Source organism: Salmo trutta, chromosome 40 (genome assembly GCF_901001165.1).
Source record: "Salmo trutta chromosome 40, fSalTru1.1, whole genome shotgun sequence".
Lineage (NCBI taxonomy): Eukaryota > Metazoa > Chordata > Actinopteri > Salmoniformes > Salmonidae > Salmo > Salmo trutta.
Genome location: NC_042996.1, coordinates 1,327,176 through 1,345,927, shown reverse-complemented (window position 1 = coordinate 1,345,927; position 18,752 = coordinate 1,327,176). Strand labels below are relative to the sequence as shown.

Below are 18,752 nucleotides of genomic sequence, written 5' to 3'. Positions count from 1 at the left end.
CAGAGCAACTTACAGGAGCAATTAGAGTTAAGTGCCTTGCTCAAGGGCACGTCAACATATTTCACCTAGTCAGCTCGGGGATTCAAACCAGCAACCTTTTGGTTACTGGCCCAACCTCTTATCCTCTACCACCCAGAACGATTTGCTTTCTGTCTGAGCTACTTTCTTCCACCAGGTATTCTGCAGCACCAAGACTTTTTGCATTAAGTACAATGAACAAAAATATAAACGCAACATGCAACAATTTCAAAGCTTTGACTTATGAGTTACAGTTCATGTAAGGAAATCAGTCAGTTGAAATAAATTCATTTGGCCCTAATCTATGGATTTCACATGACTGGGAATACAGATATGCATCTGTTGGTCACAGATACCTTAAATAAAGGTAGGGGCGGGGATCAGAAAATCTGTCAGTATCTGGTGTGATCACCATTTACCTCATGCAGTGTGACACATCTCCTTCGCATAGAGTTGATCAGGATGTTGATTGTGGCCTGTGGAATGTTGTCCCACTCCTCTTCAATGGCTGTGTGAAGTTGCTGGATATAGGTGTGAACTGGAACACGCTGTAGTGTATATATGGATCCAGAGCATCCCAAAGAAGCTTAATTGGTGACATGTCTGGTGAGTATGCAGGCCGTGGAAAAACTGGGACATTTTCAGCTTCCAGAAAGCTGTGTACAGATCCTTGCGACATGGGGCCGTGCATTATCATAATGAAACATGAGGTTATGGCAACGAATAAATGGCACGACAATGGGCCTAAGGATTTCTTTACAGTATCGCTGTGCATTCAAATTGCCATCAAAAAAATACAATTGTGTTCTTTGACCATAACTTGTGCCTGCCCATACCTTAACCCCACCGCCACCATGGGGCACTCTGTTCACAACATTACATCAGAAAACCACCCACACGACGCCGTCTGCCCGGTACAGTTGAAACCGGGACCCATCTGTGAAGAGCACACTTCTCCAGCACGCCAGTGGCCATCGAAGATGAGCATTGGCACACTGAAGTCGGTTATGACGTCAAACTGCACTCAGGTCAAGACCCTGGTGAGGACGATGAGCATGCAAATGAGCTTCCCTGAGACAGTTTCTGACAGTTGCTTCAGACATTTTTCAGTTGTGGAAACCCACAGTTTCATGAGCTGATCCGGGTGGCTGGTCTCAGACGATCCCGCAGGTGAATAAGCCAGATGTGGAGGGCCTGGCGTGGTTACACCGGTTGTGAGGCCGGTTGGAACTACTGGCAAATTCTCTAAAACAAAGTTAGAGGCTGCTTATGGTAAAGAAATTAACATTACATTCTGGCAACAGCTCTGGTGGACATTCCTGCAGTCAGGATGCCATTTGCACGCTGCCTTCTTGATATGCCACACCTAACAGACAGATGGATTTTCTTGGCAAAGGAGAAATGCTCACTAACAGGGATGTAAACAAATTTGTGCACAAAATTGTCCGTATGAATATTTCTGGGATCTTTTATTTCAGCTCATGAAACATGGGAACAACACTTTACATGTTGCATTTACAGTGGCAAGAAAAAAAATATGTGAACCCTTTGGAGTTACCTTGATTTCTGCATACATTTTAATCAATTTTGATCTTCATCTAAGCCTCAACAATAGACAAACACAGTCTACTTAAACTAATAACACACAAACAATTATATGTTTTCATGTCTTTACTGAACACACCGTGTAAACATTCACAGTGCAGGGTGGGAAAAGTATTTAATAACTGGTTGACACTCCTTTTTTGCAGCAATAACCTCAACCTGTAACGGCTGCCGTAGAGAGGGGACCAAAGTGCAGCGTGTTGAGTGCTCATGATGAATATTTATTTTAACTCAGAACACTAAAGAAAAAATAACCAACAAACAGCCATCAGTTCTGTCAGGTACAGAAAACTAAACAGAAGACAACTACCCACAAACACAGGTGGAAAAAAACCCTACTTAAATATGATCTCCAATTAGAGACAACGAGGACCAGCTGGCTCTAATTGGAGATCATCCCCCCCCAAAAAAATGTAAATAGAAAACTAGAACCTAAAAATACAAAACATAGAAAAACACACAACACCCCCTGTCACGCCCTGACCTACTCTACCATAGAAAATAACATCTTACTATGGTCAGGACGTGACACAAGCAAACATTTTCTGAAGTTGCACAACGGTCAGGAGGAATTTTGGACCATTCATTTATACAAAACTATATCAGTTCAGCAATATTGTTGGAATGTCTGGTGTGAACCTCTCTCTTGAGCTCATGCCACAACATCTCAATCGGGTTGAGGTCAGGACTCTGACTGGGCCACTCCAGAAGGCGTATTTTCTTCTGTTGAAGCCATTCTGTTGTTGATTTACTTCTGTGTTTTTTTGTCGCTGCCCTGTTGCATCACCCAACTTATGGTGAGCTTCAATTGGCAGACAGATAGCCTTACATTCTCCTGCAAAATGTTTTGAGAAACTTGGGAATTCATTTTTCCATCGATGATAGAAGCTATCCAGGCCCTGAGGTAGCAAAGCAGCCCCAAACCATGATGCTCTCACCACCATAGTTTACAGTTGGGATGAGGTTTTGATGTTGGTGTGCTGTGTTCTTTCCAGACAACTCAACTTTAGCTTAATCTGTTACCAGAATATTTTGCCAGTAGCACTGTGGAACATCCAGGTGCACTTTTGCAAACTTCAGACGTGCAATAATGTTTTTCTTGGACAGCAGTGGCTTCTTCCGTGGTGTCCTCCCTTGAACACCATTCTTGTTTAGTTTTTTTATGTATCGTAGACTTGTCAACAGAGATGTTAGCATGTTCCAGAGATTTCTGTAAGGCGTTAGCTGACACTCTAGGATTTTTCTTAACCTCATTGAGCATTCTGCGCTTTGCTCTTGCAGTCATCTTTGCGGGACGGCCACTGCTAGGGAGAATAGCAACAGTGCTGAACTTTCTCCATTTATAGACAATTTGTCTTACCGTGGACTGATGAACATCAAGGCTTCTAGAGATACTTATGTAACCATTTTCAGCTTTATGCAAGTCAACAATTCTTAATCTTAGGTCTTTTGAGATCTCTTTTGTTCAAGGTATGGTTCACATCAGGCAATGCTTCTTGTGAATAGCAAACTCAGTTTTATAGGACAGGGCAGCTTTAACCAACATCTCCACTCTCGTCTCATTGATTGGACTCCAGGTTAGCTGACTCCTGACTCCAATTAGCTTTTGGAGAAGTCATTAGCCTAGGGGTTCACATACTTTTTCCAACCTATAATGTGAAAGTTTCAGATCAAATTTTATGACCAATTTATGCAGAAATCCAGGTAATTCCAAAGGGTTCACATACTTTTTCCTTCCACTGTATTATTTTGTTCAGTATAGACACTTTTCTTTCCCCCAGCATAAGCCTTTAGTGTTGAGAGCAAACCCATCCGCCTCCGGTCCCGTAGTGATGCAGAGCGTATAGAATTTTACTGTCTCTTTTCAGGACCCCTTTTGCAACGCTGTCAGCCGTAATGAACAGTAAGCCACATTCAGCGACTAACAGGATTCCAGCCTATTTGCTCCTAATCCAGAGGATTCCTGTCTGTATGTACATAGTAAATTACCCTCACAGATTTATTTAGATTCATGAGCCATGTTGCTGCGAGCAACTGTGCCTGCAGATGGTTGACGAGGTTCCTGGCGGTCGCCTCCCTCTTACCGCTCGTCATCTCTTTAGTTCTTTCCACTCCAGAAGCAGAGGGTGCGTAGCTGAGAGGCAGGGTCCCCTTTTATGGCGTCCTCCACCCCATCATGGTGCTACTGGTGCCTCCACAAGCTGCCTGCCTGCTGTCTCCGCTCTTTGTTCCACACCGTTGGTGTGTATGCGCGTGCATGTGTGTGTTTGGATGTGTACAAAGTAGTTTGTGTGTGCATGTAAGGGTACCAACGTGTGTGTGTGTGTGTGTGTGTGTGTGTGTGTGTGTGTGTGTGTGTCTGTGCGCGCGCACCAAGAGAGCTTTTGAGGATGTGTAGAATCCCTGTCTGCTGTCTCCTCCCAGTGCTACTGACTAGTCTAGAGGAGGAGCTGTCAGTCAGAGTGTTTGATGTTGTGGAGTGTAAGCCCACGTGTGTGTGTGTGTGTGAAGAGAGAGGGGGTGTCTGTGTGTGTGTGTGGGGGGGGGGGGTGTACAGTAGTGTCCAGCAATGTCCACACACACAAACACTTGCACAGACATACATACACCCCCTCTCTCTTCCCCCCTCCTCGCCTGTTCATTATTCTTCCTAAAATAACCATTAAAATTTCATCAGTGCAATGCAATCTCTGTTCCAGGGCGGGGTGTGTGTGTGCAGCGGGGGGAGGGATCGTCTCTCATTCTCCGCTGCCTGCCTCTCCTCTCCCTGGCTCATCTCTGGTTTAGTGCACGAGGATGCAGACAGTGAGGGGCTCGTCTCCTGTGATGTAAGTCGCTCCCCTGCACATCCCTCCATCCTCTTCCCCCATCCACCTGAGCACCAGGAGAATCTGTCCTCGGGGCATCGGGAAGAAAGAATGATGGGTTAACAAGGTGAAATGTGAATTATCCAGACTAACCTTCTTGGCTTCAGGATCGCTGTTTGTGGATACCTGCTGTAGGCACTGCTGCTGCTTGGGCTGGTGTTGGGAGATTAGGCTCTTCTGGTCTGGGATGGCTGCTTTTAGTGAAGGGGATAAGCTATAGACTGACTTTAGGTGAGGATCTGAGGTAAGTGATATATCCTGGAGTCCTTCTCTCTGGCTGGTTCACATGTTGGCGACTTGTTGAAGTTGATTGATTATGTTGATTGATTCTTTTTGATATAAGTGATATGTCAGTGCAGTCGATTGATTATTTTGTCACCTTTTTTTCCCCAAAATTGAACTGTAGATAATTTAGGAAAATAATAATTAATCACAACGATGTATGCATACAGTTGGTGTTTAAATGCATACTGTTTGTCTTTAAATGCATACAGTTGGTGTTTAAATGCATACAGTTGGTGTTTTAAATGCATCACTCCATTTGTTTGTTACTAATCATGTAGCCTACACAAGTATCCTTAAAAGACCTCTCCAATTGAGCAGCCGTTGCTGGCGTCTAGGTTCAAATTCACCCTACACATGTTGCTTTGCTTCCCCAACACAGACAGCTGGTGCTCACACTGCCACACTATCTGAAATGCAGGAAGCTTTGATGAATTACTAATTGACCCTAATTGACACTCCTTTTGCTCCTAAACATTCCTGGTTCCTTCCCCTCTCTGATGTCACGCTGGTTATTCACAGGCCCATCTGTAAGGGTCTGCATGATGGATGGTGGTGGGTGGTGGAGGATGCTAGGTGTGTAGATGGGAGGGGAGGAGGAGGAGGATGGGAGGGGGGGGGGTGGAGGGAGGGAGACAGTGTTGAGAGGAGGGGAGGGTAGCCAGCCCATCTGTGTGAGGCAGTACATCACCGACTGGCTAATGGAATACAGGGGTGTTGAAGGGTCCTTGCCCCCCCCCCCCCCCCCCCCCCCCCCCACACACGTCCCTTAGATAACTGATCCTCCTTGGCTAAGACCAGAGCCCACAAGCACAGATTGCTGCAGGGCCTCGCTCGCTACCCGGCGTCCACAAGAGGGGTCAGTGGATCAAAGGTGCTGGGATGGATTGATTCTGCAGGCCAGCTAGTGGGATCTGATCTCCTTCCCCCACTGCAGTCACACAGCCCCCAGAGACCCAACCACAGACAGACCACTGTGTCCCTTATCATCGCAAGTCACTGGGTTTAAGGTGAAGCCCTTAGATGCTGATCTTGGGTCAGTTTTGCATTTCACCAGATAATGGTTAAGGTTAGGATTGTGGTAGGGGAATCTGATCCTAGATCTGTACCTAGGTGAAAATTCACCCCAGAGCAGTCACTCCATGTCATTCTAGTATTCTCTCTACCATTCCACCCTGGTGATCCGTGTCTACACCACATCCCATCTTATGAGAAACAACTGAGTTAATCAGAAGGTGCTAGATGAATGCTATTCCACTGGCTCTGGAACTTCATCTGGTGAAATGACAAACGCCATCTCTATAATGACTGGTAATCTGTCTGATGTAGTGTGCTTCATGAAGCCTCGCCATATTTGGCATAGCTTTCCAATAACTGGCTCCATTCAAGGCTGTCATACCTTGGATGAGTTGACATTCACTCAGCAGAAAGACAATGTTGTCAGTGAAGGATTCAGAAGACTCATCAGTCTTAGTGGTATAGAGAGGAATCGATTGTGTGTGCGTCCCAAATGGCACCCCATTCCCTACATAGTGCACTACTTTTGACCAGAGTCCTATGGGTCATGGTCAAAAGTAGTGCACTATATAGGAAATAGGGTGCCATTTGAGACGTTACCTGTGATTCAACGCTGATGTTCCTCTCCCAGTTACTCAATAGTGTTTGGGGATTCATCAGTGCCTTTGTTAGAAACAGAATAACATCTGAATTTATCCTCAAATGTTTACTCAAACGCCATAGGAAGGAGAGAAACCTTGAATTTCATCGAATAGAGAGAGACTCTTTAGTCGCTCTATTGCCCAATCTCTTCTTCCCCTCCCTAATCATAGGCAGTGTGCTGTGAAAGAACCCCTGATGCTCTTATCTAGATTTGATTGCGTTACATGTAGTCATTTCCCCACCCATTGCCTTCTCAGGTGGTCGTATATCCTGTATCCTGGTTGTGCCAGGCAGCACAGGCCTCCCTCTGTGTTGAATAAAAAAGATGATGGATTCTGCAATCAATGATTGTAACATTGCCGTGTGGCGTTATCTCTCATTCCGGGCCCCTCTCGGTGATTTAGCAATGCAACCAAGGCTCAATAAACACAGTGTGTTGGGAGGGGATGTCTGAGTGGGCGTTGAGTGGGAGTGGGGGGATAGGCTTCGGATGACTTATGATGTGTGTGTCTGTGTGCAGGGGTGGATTGGAGGATGGGCGTTGTATGTATGTGTGTATGAGTTTGGTACAAGGTGTGTGTGTGTGTGTGTGTGTGTGTGTGGTCATGTATGCTCTAGTCACAGGCTGTTGTGTGTCTCCCCAGCCTGTCATGGCAGTGGCCCCTTGGGATTCGGGGCTGTGTGTCGAAGTGAGATTTTGGCCTCCATTATTGAGTCCGAGAATCTGTTTTATTTAACAGGGCGAGGCCCTCCATCGACAGCAGCAGCGCATTTCAAATGAACAGAAATGTAGCTGCGTTCCGAAGCGTGCTGTATATCACACTGGCAATTACATACGTGTATGTCTTTGTAATAAAATGGGTTTTATGTAGCGTGAACGTGCCAAGTAGAAATACTAACAGAGTAGAGGCGCTGCGTTCGTTCTGATACTCCTACTCGGACCCCTGGCCCCCTCTGGCTGTTCAGCCCCCACCCCGCCTTCACCCCCCCTGGTCTTTGTGATGGTGTCGGGTGCACGTTTGTTCAAGAGCCCCGACCAGAGAATTAGCCGCTGGTGGATCAACGCCTTCCCCACATGTTAGCTGTTCACGCTAGGAAATTGAGATTTCACAGCCATGATCCAGTATCTCTCTCTCCCTCTATATCTCTTCCTCTCTCTCTCTCTCTCTCTCTCTCTCCAGCTTTCAAGCAGTGTATTTCCTTCAGCCAGACACCCTCTGTAATGAGATTAGATTTTAATCCCGACACAATAGTACAAGATTACGTGCCCCTCTAATACACCATGCTGTTTAGAATGGGCCCTGGCTTGTGCAGGGGTTGGCCTGGTAGAAAGTGCATTAACAGCGTAATCTAAGCATAACAAAGCACCGGAATGAATCGCGTTGACGATATAGAGAGACAGGGAGTGTCACAGTGGAGGGGAGATGGTGGAGACTGGAGAACAAAGACGGGTGTACTCATCCACTCCTCTCCTCCACTCCACTCGCTCAAACTTGTTTTTTGGTTGACAGGCCTCAGATAATAGCCTAAGAAGTGTCTGCTCTTCATATCCTCTCTAATACACTGATCACAGATAAGGGCTGCATGTTGGAGGACACAATTTGATCCCTGCTTAGATCATTGTGCCAAAATGTCCTTTGCAGCCATCTTTCCCACTGAAAACAATTGTAAGCTCTTGTAATGGACAGTGGCTAACAGCTGGAGGCCAATGGAGGTCACTTCCCATCATTACACTATGGCCAGCCAATCAGAATCCTCTCCCTTCACTGAGGATTACAGGGTTAAAGACCCGCTGGCTAGCTACCTGCAGCATTCAACACACACACGCGCACACACACACATACACATTCACACACCCCGTCTGCCTTCCTCTCCTCTTGGTTACCGTGACAACGGAAAAACCAGGGTCTTTTTCGCCATGGAGCTTTCTGCACATACCAATCAAGCCGGGCGCTAAATGACAATTGCTGAGATGGTTTTCATGGCTCTTTTTTTCGTTGTTGCAAGGACAATGGGGGGTGGCTATCTTTTACTTTTATACAGTGTAGTACTGTATGCAGTGGGCAAGTTTCCAAAGGGCATCCTGTCATGATAAATTGCCAGCTATTTATGTCTGTAGTTGTCTGCAGTTGTGTCGCTTCATGCCCTGGCAGTCTGTTCCCCTTGATCTGTTTCTGCCTGTGTCTGTCTACGCTCACCATCTCTCTCTCTGTCTCTGCCTGTCTGCCTACCCTCACCCTCTCTGTCTCTGCCTGTCTGTCTACGCTCACCATCTCTCTCTCTGTCTCTGCCTGTCTGCCTACCCTCACCCTCTCTGTCTCTGCCTGTCTATCTACGCTCACCATCTCTCTCTCTGTCTCTGCCTGTCTGCCTACCCTCACCATCTCTCTCTCTGTCTCTGCCTGTCTGCCTACCCTCACCCTCTCTGTCTCTGCCTGTCTGTCTACGCTCACCATCTCTCTCTCTGTCTCTGCCTGTCTGTCTACGCTCACCATCTCTCTCTCTGTCTCTGCCTGTCTGCCTACCCTCACCATCTCTCTCTCTGTCTCTGCCTGTCTGCCTACCCTCACCCTCTCTGTCTCTGCCTGTCTGCCTACCCTCACCATCTCTCTCTCTGTCTCTGCCTGTCTGCCTACCCTCACCATCTCTCTCTCTGTCTCTGCCTGTCTGCCTACCCTCACCATCTCTCTCTCTGTCTCTGCCTGTCTGCCTACCCTCACCCTCTCTGTCTCTGCCTGTCTGCCTACCCTCACCCTCTCTGTCTCTGCCTGTCTGCCTACCCTCACCATCTCTCTCTCTGTCTCTGCCTGTCTGCCTACCCTCACCATCTCTCTCTCTGTCTCTGCCTGTCTGCCTACCCTCACCATCTCTCTCTCTGTCTCTGCCTGTCTGCCTACCCTCACCATCTCTCTCTCTGTCTCTGCCTGTCTGCCAACCCTCACCCTCTCTGTCTCTGCCTGTCTGCCTACCCTCTCTGTCTCTGCCTGTCTGCCTACCCTCACCATCTCTCTCTCTGTCTCTGCCTGTCTGCCTACCCTCACCATCTCTCTCTCTGTCTCTGCCTGTCTGCCTATCCTCACCCTCTCTGTCTCTGCCTGTCTGCCTACCCTCACCATCTCTCTCTCTGTCTCTGCCTGTCTGCCTACCCTCACCATCTCTGTCTCTGCCTGTCTGCCTACCCTCACCATCTCTCTCTCTGTCTCTGCCTGTCTGCCTACCCTCACCATCTCTCTCTCTGTCTCTGCCTGTCTGCCTACCCTCACCCTCTCTGTCTCTGCCTGTCTGCCTACCCTCACCCTCTCTGTCTCTGCCTGTCTGCCTACCCTCACCATCTCTCTCTCTGTCTCTGCCTGTCTGCCTACCCTCACCATCTCTCTCTCTGTCTCTGTCTCTGCCTGTCTGCCTACCCTCACCCTCTCTCTCTCTGTCTCTGCTGTCTGCCTACCCTCACCATCTCTCTCTCTGTCTCTGCCTGTCTGCCTACCCTCACCATCTCTCTCTCTGTCTCTGCCTGTCTGTCTACCCTGACCGTCTGTCTACCCTGACCATCTCTCTCTCTGTCCTAAATGTGCCATTCTGTCTTCAGTAGACCCCTCTCACTCTCTAACCATGTAAATATTATTTGCAGAGGAAATTTTAGCCGTAGGCACTTTTGGATCCTGTTTTTTAAATTGGTTCTGTAGGGACCTGGATGGGCTTTCTCCGGCCCAGACTGGTTCAGTTGCGCCAGTGAAGTAGACAGTACAGTAGAGGCCTCAGAGAAATATAGGGAATGAAGGTTGTTCAAGGTGGTACTGAAACGTTTGTAACGGATGCATAACATGGGCCTAAAAGGCTCACAGGGACATAGTATTCACATAACTCTAACACTGATGCATTTTTCAACTTGATTTTCCTTGAATTCTCCAAATGTCTTGCTATGAACATGTGTGCACTGTAATGTTTACTGCAGATAGGAGCCACACAGCACTGGAGGTGGAGAAACAAACATGTCTTATTTGTTAGTCCCTCCCTCCTACCTACCTAAGTCCCCTGAATACACCTGCTGTCCCCTGAATGCACCTGCTCTTCCCTGAATGCACCTGCTGTCCCCTGAATGCACCTGCTGTCCCCTGAATACAGCTGCTGTCCCCTGAATACAGCTGCTGTACCCTGAATGCACCTGCTGTACCCTGAATGCACCTGCTGTACCCTGAATGCACCTGCTGTCCCCTGAATGCACCTGCTGTACCCTGAATGCACCTGCTGTCCCCTGAATACACCTGCTGTACCCTGAATGCACCTGCTGTACCCTAAATACAGCTGCTGTCCCCCGAATGCACCTGCTGTCCCCTGAATGCACCTGCTGTACCCTAAATACAGCTGCTGTCCCCCGAATGCACCTGCTGTCCCCTGAATGCACCTGCTGTCCCCTGAATGCACCTGCTGTACCCTAAATACAGCTGCTGTCCCCCGAATGCACCTGCTGTCCCCTGAATGCACCTGCCTCTATTCATTCTCCACCTCCACTTGTATGGATCTAAGGCATTTATGTTGCACTCACAAGGCTACGAACCCTAAAGTTGCTGCCAATAACTCTTTTCAAAACAGTTTTACACTGGAATAATAAGATGTTTGAACTACACCTAAAGTGTTTTACATGCATGACAGAAGCATAGTATTACATTAAACATACACAGTCATTCGTTTTTCTATTCGTTTAGATAACTATTCATAGATTTGTGCCCTGTTTCGATCACAGCCTATTTTCCAGTCTTGTTAACAGTATTTATGTTGGTTGTGTTCTATGCATCCCTCCCACACTTAAGTGCTTTAAGTGTAACAGCTGTCTGGTCAAAAGTCTCCTTATCATTGTTAAGTTTCCTGCCGTTTTCACCTTGCCTGATTGTTCTGCTTGTATTGTTTCTGCTCATTACCGCTCACCATGGTAACTAACCTTCCTGACGTTCGAGACCTCCCCGGGCAACTCCATATTAGGAAGGTGTTCCTAATGTTTGGTGTACTCAGTGTATAATCAATATTATAAACTGGGTGGTTCGAGCCCTGAATGTGATTGACTGATAGCCATGGTAGATCAGACCATATACCACGGGTATGACAAAACAATGGCAATAAGGCACCTCGGGGGTTTGTGATATATGGCCAATACGCGTTGCGTCGTGGCTAAGAACAGCCCTTAGCCGTGGTATATTGGCCATATACCACACCCCCTCGGGCCTTATTCCTTAAGTATTGACCAACATTGCTGTCATACTAGCCGCTTGGATTCTAAATACTGATGTCATCACTTCCTTTAAGTCATGTGTCTTCAGTCTCCTGCCACAGATGATGTCATTGTCTTATTATTCTCTGTCCGTGGACTGCCATCTCAACCACCTTCTGTATCAGTCCAGTCCCCTGCTACTTCTTGTGGCTGTGGTTATTAGCCGTTAGCCAGCTGGTTGAAATAGAATGCCTTCCTGCTGGCAGTAAATATACATTTTATTGTTCATGAAGTTAAACTTGTCTTTGGGAGATCCGGGGGGGATCGTCGCCCAGCACTGCCCTGTGATTAGAAGATGATTATATGTTAGTGTGACATTTATTTTTGGAACCTATAGTTGTATAATCCCTGCCTGGTGCCTGGTGCTACTGCCTGGTCCTGGTGCTACTGCCTGGTGCTACTGCCTGGTGCCTGGTGCTACTGCCTGGTGCCTCTGCCGAGTGCAAATAAAAACCCACATTCCACCGTCCCCAGCTGAATGTAATTTACAATCATTCACACTTCACCAGTTCTCATCACAGAGACACACCGAACCGCGCTCCAAACGCCAAATAACATTCAGCCAAGTGTTTAATTGCGAGGCAATTTCAATTTCAAAATCCATGGCAGAGTTTGTCCTCTGACTTGTTTTTTTTTATATCTTAACAAGCTTTTCAGATCCGTTTAAATGCGATAGGATCTTGCCATGGCACCCTCAGAGGGTCTGTATTGATTGAATGTTGTCAGTGTATTACAGTATGACGGTGGGGTATTTTTCACGGGGAATGACCTTTTAACTTTGCCTAGATGAATAGGCATGCGTTCCTGTGGTCCTCCTGCCCTCCCTGAGGAAATCAGTGCAGATCTATGGAGTCATTTATATCTCTTCCAATGAAACTAGCAGTGTGTAGTCAGTCCAATCCCATGAATCATACTGTATTGACCATTGTAGAGAGTTACCGACACCCGTTGAATACCAAGTGTCACAGAAAGGGCACAGGGAGAGTAAGATGTCAAATTATTGTCAAGATTAAGAATGTAAATCCCCAGGGAGCATGGCTACAGGCCTGTGATTAAACAGCTTTGGCCCACCCCTCATAAATATGTTAATACTTTAGCATCATTGAACTACTGTACAAAAGACTAAAAACTAAATATTTCTATTCTGTCTGACAACAACATTTAGATGTCTCTTTTAAGCATCAAATTGCGTTTTTACCACCTAAAGTACAGTGTATCGGCCACCCCCAGTAACACTTTGCGGCTGGAAATAAGAATGAGACATTTCATGTCTGTGTTGATAGTCAGTTTGCCCAAGTGAAGTGCCGTTCCATGAGCTGATTTTCTCGGCCCCCCTGCGGATGATGAGCACTGTAATAGCTTGTTGTCTATGGCACTGCAGCGGGGGGCTGTTATATGGATGGAGAAAATTACTGTCAGTAGCATATGATTGGTGTTAGCTTAGCGACGATCAGGCTAATCATACAGAGGGAGAGAGATGCAGAATGTCTGTCAGCGTCTCAAATGGCCACCTATTATCTGTATAGTGGACTACTTTTGACCAGGGCCCATAGAGCTCTGGTCAAAAGTAGTGCACTAGGTAGGGGATAGTGTGCTATTTGGGATGCAGGTGTCTCGTTTCAGGGCTGCAAAGTGCATACAACACACGTCGTTAAATGTGGGGAAAGGGAAGCAAGACACAAACAACACACCCCCTGATTTGAATTGTAGAAGCCTGTCAGGGAAACCAGGGCCTGATATATTTATGTGTGACTGTTGAATAAAATGTCTCAAGGATTGTATGGAATACTGAAAGCACTCCTTTTAGCTGCCAAGACACAAAATTGCCCTTGTTGTTGTGCGACAGTGTCTCTGCCATGGTGCATTTTGAAATGTCTAGATTAGAAGGTATTCTCCCATCACATAAGGCTTGTTGAGGACCAATCTCCTTACATTGCTACGGCTTAGTCTACACGGCTGTTGATGCTGCAGTGAGAACAGGTGGGGAATAACGTCTGGATTGGGTGGCCTAGTTTCGGGGGATACCCAGTACTCTGTCACTCCTAGACAGTGATACGAACCGAGGCCCCTGCCTTCCTCCCACCTCTGTCGCTCAGAGAAAATGTGCCACGCAATTCCCAGCACGTCCCGATGTTTCTTTTGTAATATTCAAGAGAAGAAAGGGGAAGTTAGCGCTCATGAAATATACAGACGGTCGAGAGTCCCTTGCATGTTGCTGCCTGGGAAGTCTTGGAGCTAGGCGGTGCGTCGTATTTAGCATGTCTAGCGTTCGGGGAAATGCATTTGTTGATTCCACCAAGTTTTTGTTTGTCCATTCCTCTGAGATCTCCAGCGTATTTTTACCTCTATTGTTGAAAGTCTTCAACAAATGAACAACAGTAGCTCTCTACAATGCCACTGCCACCAGGAAATATATACTGCATAATGTAATAGCATTATGATCATTAACCCATGGCAGAAGTGCTTTTCACAGCTTATTGCCAGTCAGAGGAGGCTGGTGGAAGGAGTTATAGGAGGGTGGGCTAATTGGAATGGCCAGAATGGAATAAATGGAACGGTATCAAACATGTGGAAACCACATGTTTGACTCCATTCCATTCCAGCAATTACAATAAGCCTGTCCTCCTATTGCTCCTCCCACCAGCCTCCTCTGTTGCCAGTTTCTGATCACACTCTGGAATTCAGTAGAAACCTCTGTGCTACTGTGGCCCTTGATTCATGATGTCCTCTAGATCCAGTTCAGAGTTTCAAACATGATATGATTGCCCTGAAGTGATGAGGCTGTGCTACATGGCCCTCTTAAGCTCCATAGGAAGTGAGGAGGCTGTGCTACATGGCCCTCTTAAGCTCCATAGGAAGTGAGGAGGCTGTGCTACATGGCCCTCTTAAGCTCCATAGGAAGTGAGGAGGCTGTGCTACATGGCCCTCTTAAACTCCATAGGAAGTGAGGAGGCTGTGATACATGGCCCTCTTAAGCTCCATAGGAAGTGAGGAGGCTGTGATACATGGCCATCTTAAGATCCATAGGAAGTGAGGAGGCTGTGCTACATGGCCCTCTTAAGCTCCATAGGAAGTGAGGAGGCTGTGATACATGGCCATCTTAAGATCCATAGGAAGTGAGGAGGCTGTGCTACATGGCCCTCTTAAGCTCCATAGGAAGTGAGGAGGCTGTGATACATGGCCATCTTAAGATCCATAGGAAGTGAGGAGGCTGTGCTACATGACACTCTTAAGCTCCATAGGCGTTTAGGAGGGAAATAAGGCTAGTTAGCCACTCATGAGGTTAAGAGACGAGAGCGGGGAGAACAACTCTCACTCTCTGATTTTCGCTAGGGAGAGGAGAGACTTATCTAAGAGGCCACCGCTTAGAACATGCCGCCCGGGGGGGGGGGTCACACTTGCCCTTTGATTGGCCCACATCTGTCGTCCGACGACGGCAGCTGATCTGAAATGCCGGTGGGATATTGATTCCATGGATGGTTCTATCAGAGCCTAGGTATGTGACCCTCCGGCATCTGGTAGGAGCTATCACTACTGGATTTACTGTAAGCATACTTCCCTAATGGCACCCTATTCCCTATGTAGTGCACCAAAGTCGGGCACTTCATAGGGAATAGGGTGCCATTAGGGACACACCTAAGAGTTGTGCCAGTCACCACTGATTAATGTTTTGTCACATCAATAAAGCTTTAATTGAAAAGTTGTTTGACGAAATTAATGATTCTGATTCAGTTGTGCAGAATTACAATTTGAATTTAATCATAATTGCACAACAAGCGCTATGAATCATAAACTGACGAGCTTTAGTTTCAAGTCCAGGCCACATATTGTTGCAAATGTTCTGGAGTGCAATTTGAACTGTTTGTAAACCCACTGGCCTTTTGAATCAAACAGCAGGCTTTGAGGCCCTCTGTACCAAAGGGGCTACGCAGGGCCAGCCATCAATTCTGCCTGTGGTCATCACTCCCTGCCTTGGACTCCTCAGAATCCCAGCTCCCCAACCTCAAGATGACTCAATCCTTCCCATTGTGCTGGCTTTGTGGAAAATATCGGAGGGATATAAGAAAACAATCACACATGCACACACAAAATAACAAACAGCTCGTCTTCCTAGTATGCATCCCATCTCATCATACATAGGATGCCATAGCAACATATTTACTTTGATATGCAGATGCCCCCTCCATATGTATTAATCCTTAGGGGATTTAGATTTTCTAGAGAGAGAGAGAGAGAGAGAGAGCTGACTTCTTAATTGTGATACTACTTCTGGTTGTCTTGTCTCTATTCTCTTTCTTTTGGTTTCTGAATCTTGTTGTCTGTCTTACAGATGTGAAGAGCTGGAGCTGGGACTTGGAGCCGCAGTAGAAAACGCCCGTAGGTAGAAGAGCACCGAACAAGGATTATCTGGGTGGAAAACGCCCGTAGGTAGAAGAGCGCCGAACAAGGATTATCTGGGTGGAAAACGCCCGTAGGTAGAAGAGCGCCGAACAAGGATTATCTGGGTGGAAAACGCCCGTAGGTAGAAGAGCGCCGAACAAGGATTATCTGGGTGGAAAACGCCCGTAGGTAGAAGAGCGCCGAACAAGGATTATCTGGGTGGAAAACGCCCGTAGGTAGAAGAGCACCGACCGAGGATTATCTGGGTGGAAAACGCTCGTAGGTAGAAGAGCACCGAACAAGGATTATCTGGGTGGAAAACGCCGACCTGCGAGTTGGGGATCTTCGTGTGTGAGGATGTCAGTGTTTTTGCCTCGCTGACCGCGATGTGCTTCTCTAGGTAGCCCCCGAGCAGCGTTCCTCCTCTCTGAAATCACCACCTCCTTTTCCCCTGTTCCTCCCCCTCCCCCTATCCTTCCTCCTCTCCCCCTATCCCTCCCCCCATCTAATTTAGTCCCACCAACCACCAGCTGCTCCATGGATCCCCTGTGTCCGAGTAATGGTGTGAGCCGGACACAGGCCCGCACCTCCGGCCAACTGTAGCCCCCCACCCCAGCCCTCCTCGGTCCCATTACTTTTACATTTTTTGTACTGGCTTGTCTTTTCTCACTATCCCTGGAGTTTATTCTTGTTTGGAACCAGGGATGGATGTACCATCGGAGGCCAGCAAGCATGGCAAGAAGACGACCAGTCAAAAGCTGGAAGACCAGAAGAAGGTAGGATCAACATCACCTTCTTTCATCTCTCCTGCTTTGTCTGGTCCTGTCTGGCTCACTTGGTAGAGCAGTATGCATCTCTCCTGCTGTGAGTGGTCCTGTCAGGCTCACTTGGTAGAGCAGTGTGCATCTCTCCTGCTGTGAGTGGTCCTGTCTGGCTCACTTGGTAGAGCAGTATGCATCTCTCCTGCTGTGAGTGGTCCTGTCTGGCTCACTTGGTAGAGCAGTGTGCATCTCTCCTGCTGTGAGTGGTCCTGTCTGGCTCACTTGGTAGAGCAGTGTGCATCTGTCCTGCTGTGAGTGGTCCTGTCTGGCTCACTTGGTAGAGCAGTGTGCATCTCTCCTGCTGTGAGTGGTCCTGTCTGGCTCACTTGGTAGAGCAGTGTGCATCTCTCCTGCTGTGAGTGGTCCTGTCTGGCTCACTTGGTAGAGCAGTGTGCATCTCACCTGCTGTGAGTGGTCCTGTCTGGCTCACTTGGTAGAGCAGTGTGCTTGCAAAGTCAGTGTTGTGGGTTCGATTCCCATTGGCGCCACCCATACAATTTTTTATGCACACATTTATCCTGCTATGTTTTAAAACAATTCCAATAACAAGCGGGATAATACTCAATGCAGGGGGAAGACCAAACAGGTCCATTAACAAGTGGGATAGTCCTCAATGCAGGAGGAACACTTAACACTTCCATTAACAAGTGGGATAATCCTCAATGTGGAGGGAACACTAAACAGTGCCATTAACAAGTGGGATAGTCCTCAATGTGGGGGGAACACTAAACAGTTCCATTAACAAGTGGGATAGTCCTCAATGTGGGGGGAACACTAAACAGTGCCATTAACAAGTGGGATAGTCCTCAATGTGGGGGGAACACTAAACAGTTCCATTAACAAGTGGGATAGTCCTCAATGTGGGGGGTACACTAAACAGTTCCATTAACAAGTGGGATAGTCCTCAATGTGGAGGGAACACTTAACAGTTCCATTAACAAGTGGGATAGTCCTCAATGTGGGGGGAACACTAAACAGTCCATTAACAAGTGGGATAGTCCTCAATGCGGAGGGAACACTAAACAGTTCCATTAACAAGTGGGATAGTCCTCAATGCGGAGGGAACACTAAACAGTTCCATTAACAAGTGGGATAGTCCTCAATGCGGAGGGAACACTAAACAGTTCCATTAACAAGTGGGATAGTCCTCAATGTGGAGGGAACACTAAACAGTTCCATTAACAAGTGGGATAATCCTCAATGTGGAGGGAACACTAAACAGTTCCATTAACAAGTGGGATAGTCCTCAATGCGGAGGGAACACTAAACAGTGCCATTAACAAGTGGGATAGTCCTCAATGTGGGGGGAACACTAAACAGTTCCATTAACAAGTATGATAGTCCTCAATGCGGAGGGAACACTAAACAGTTCCATTAACAAGTGGGATAGTCCTCAATGCGGAGGGAACACTAAACAGTTCCATTAACAAGTGGGATAGTCCTCAATGCGGAGGGAACACTAAACAGTTCCATTAACAAGTGGGATAGTCCTCAATGCGGAGGGAACACTAAACAGTTCCATTAACAAGTATGATAGTCCTCAATGTGGAGGGAACACTAAACAGTTCCATTAACAAGTGGGATAATCCTCAATGCGGAGGGAACACTAAACAGTTCCATTAACAAGTGGGATAGTCCTCAATGTGGAAGGAACACTAAACAGTGCCATTAACAAGTGGGATAGTCCTCAATGCGGAGGGAACACTAAACAGTTCCATTAACAAGTGGGATAGTCCTCAATGCGGAGGGAACACTAAACAGTTCCATTAACAAGTGGGATAGTCCTCAATGTGGAGGGAACACTAAACAGTCCATTAACAAGTGGGATAGTCCTCAATGCGGAGGGAACACTAAACA

General features: G+C 47.1%; 1 protein-coding gene across 1 annotated transcript in view; it reads left to right on the top strand.

Annotated features, from left to right (window-relative positions):
* The first annotated feature begins 16,706 nt into the window (after positions 1-16,706).
* Positions 16,707-18,752, top strand: part of LOC115180596 (neuron navigator 3) — a 365,512-nt gene continuing 363,466 nt past the window's right edge. The window contains exon 1 of the mRNA XM_029742805.1: positions 16,707-16,850. Coding sequence (XP_029598665.1) covers positions 16,779-16,850 — 72 coding nt within the window. The 5' untranslated portion in view covers positions 16,707-16,778. The remainder of the gene's footprint in view (positions 16,851-18,752) is intronic.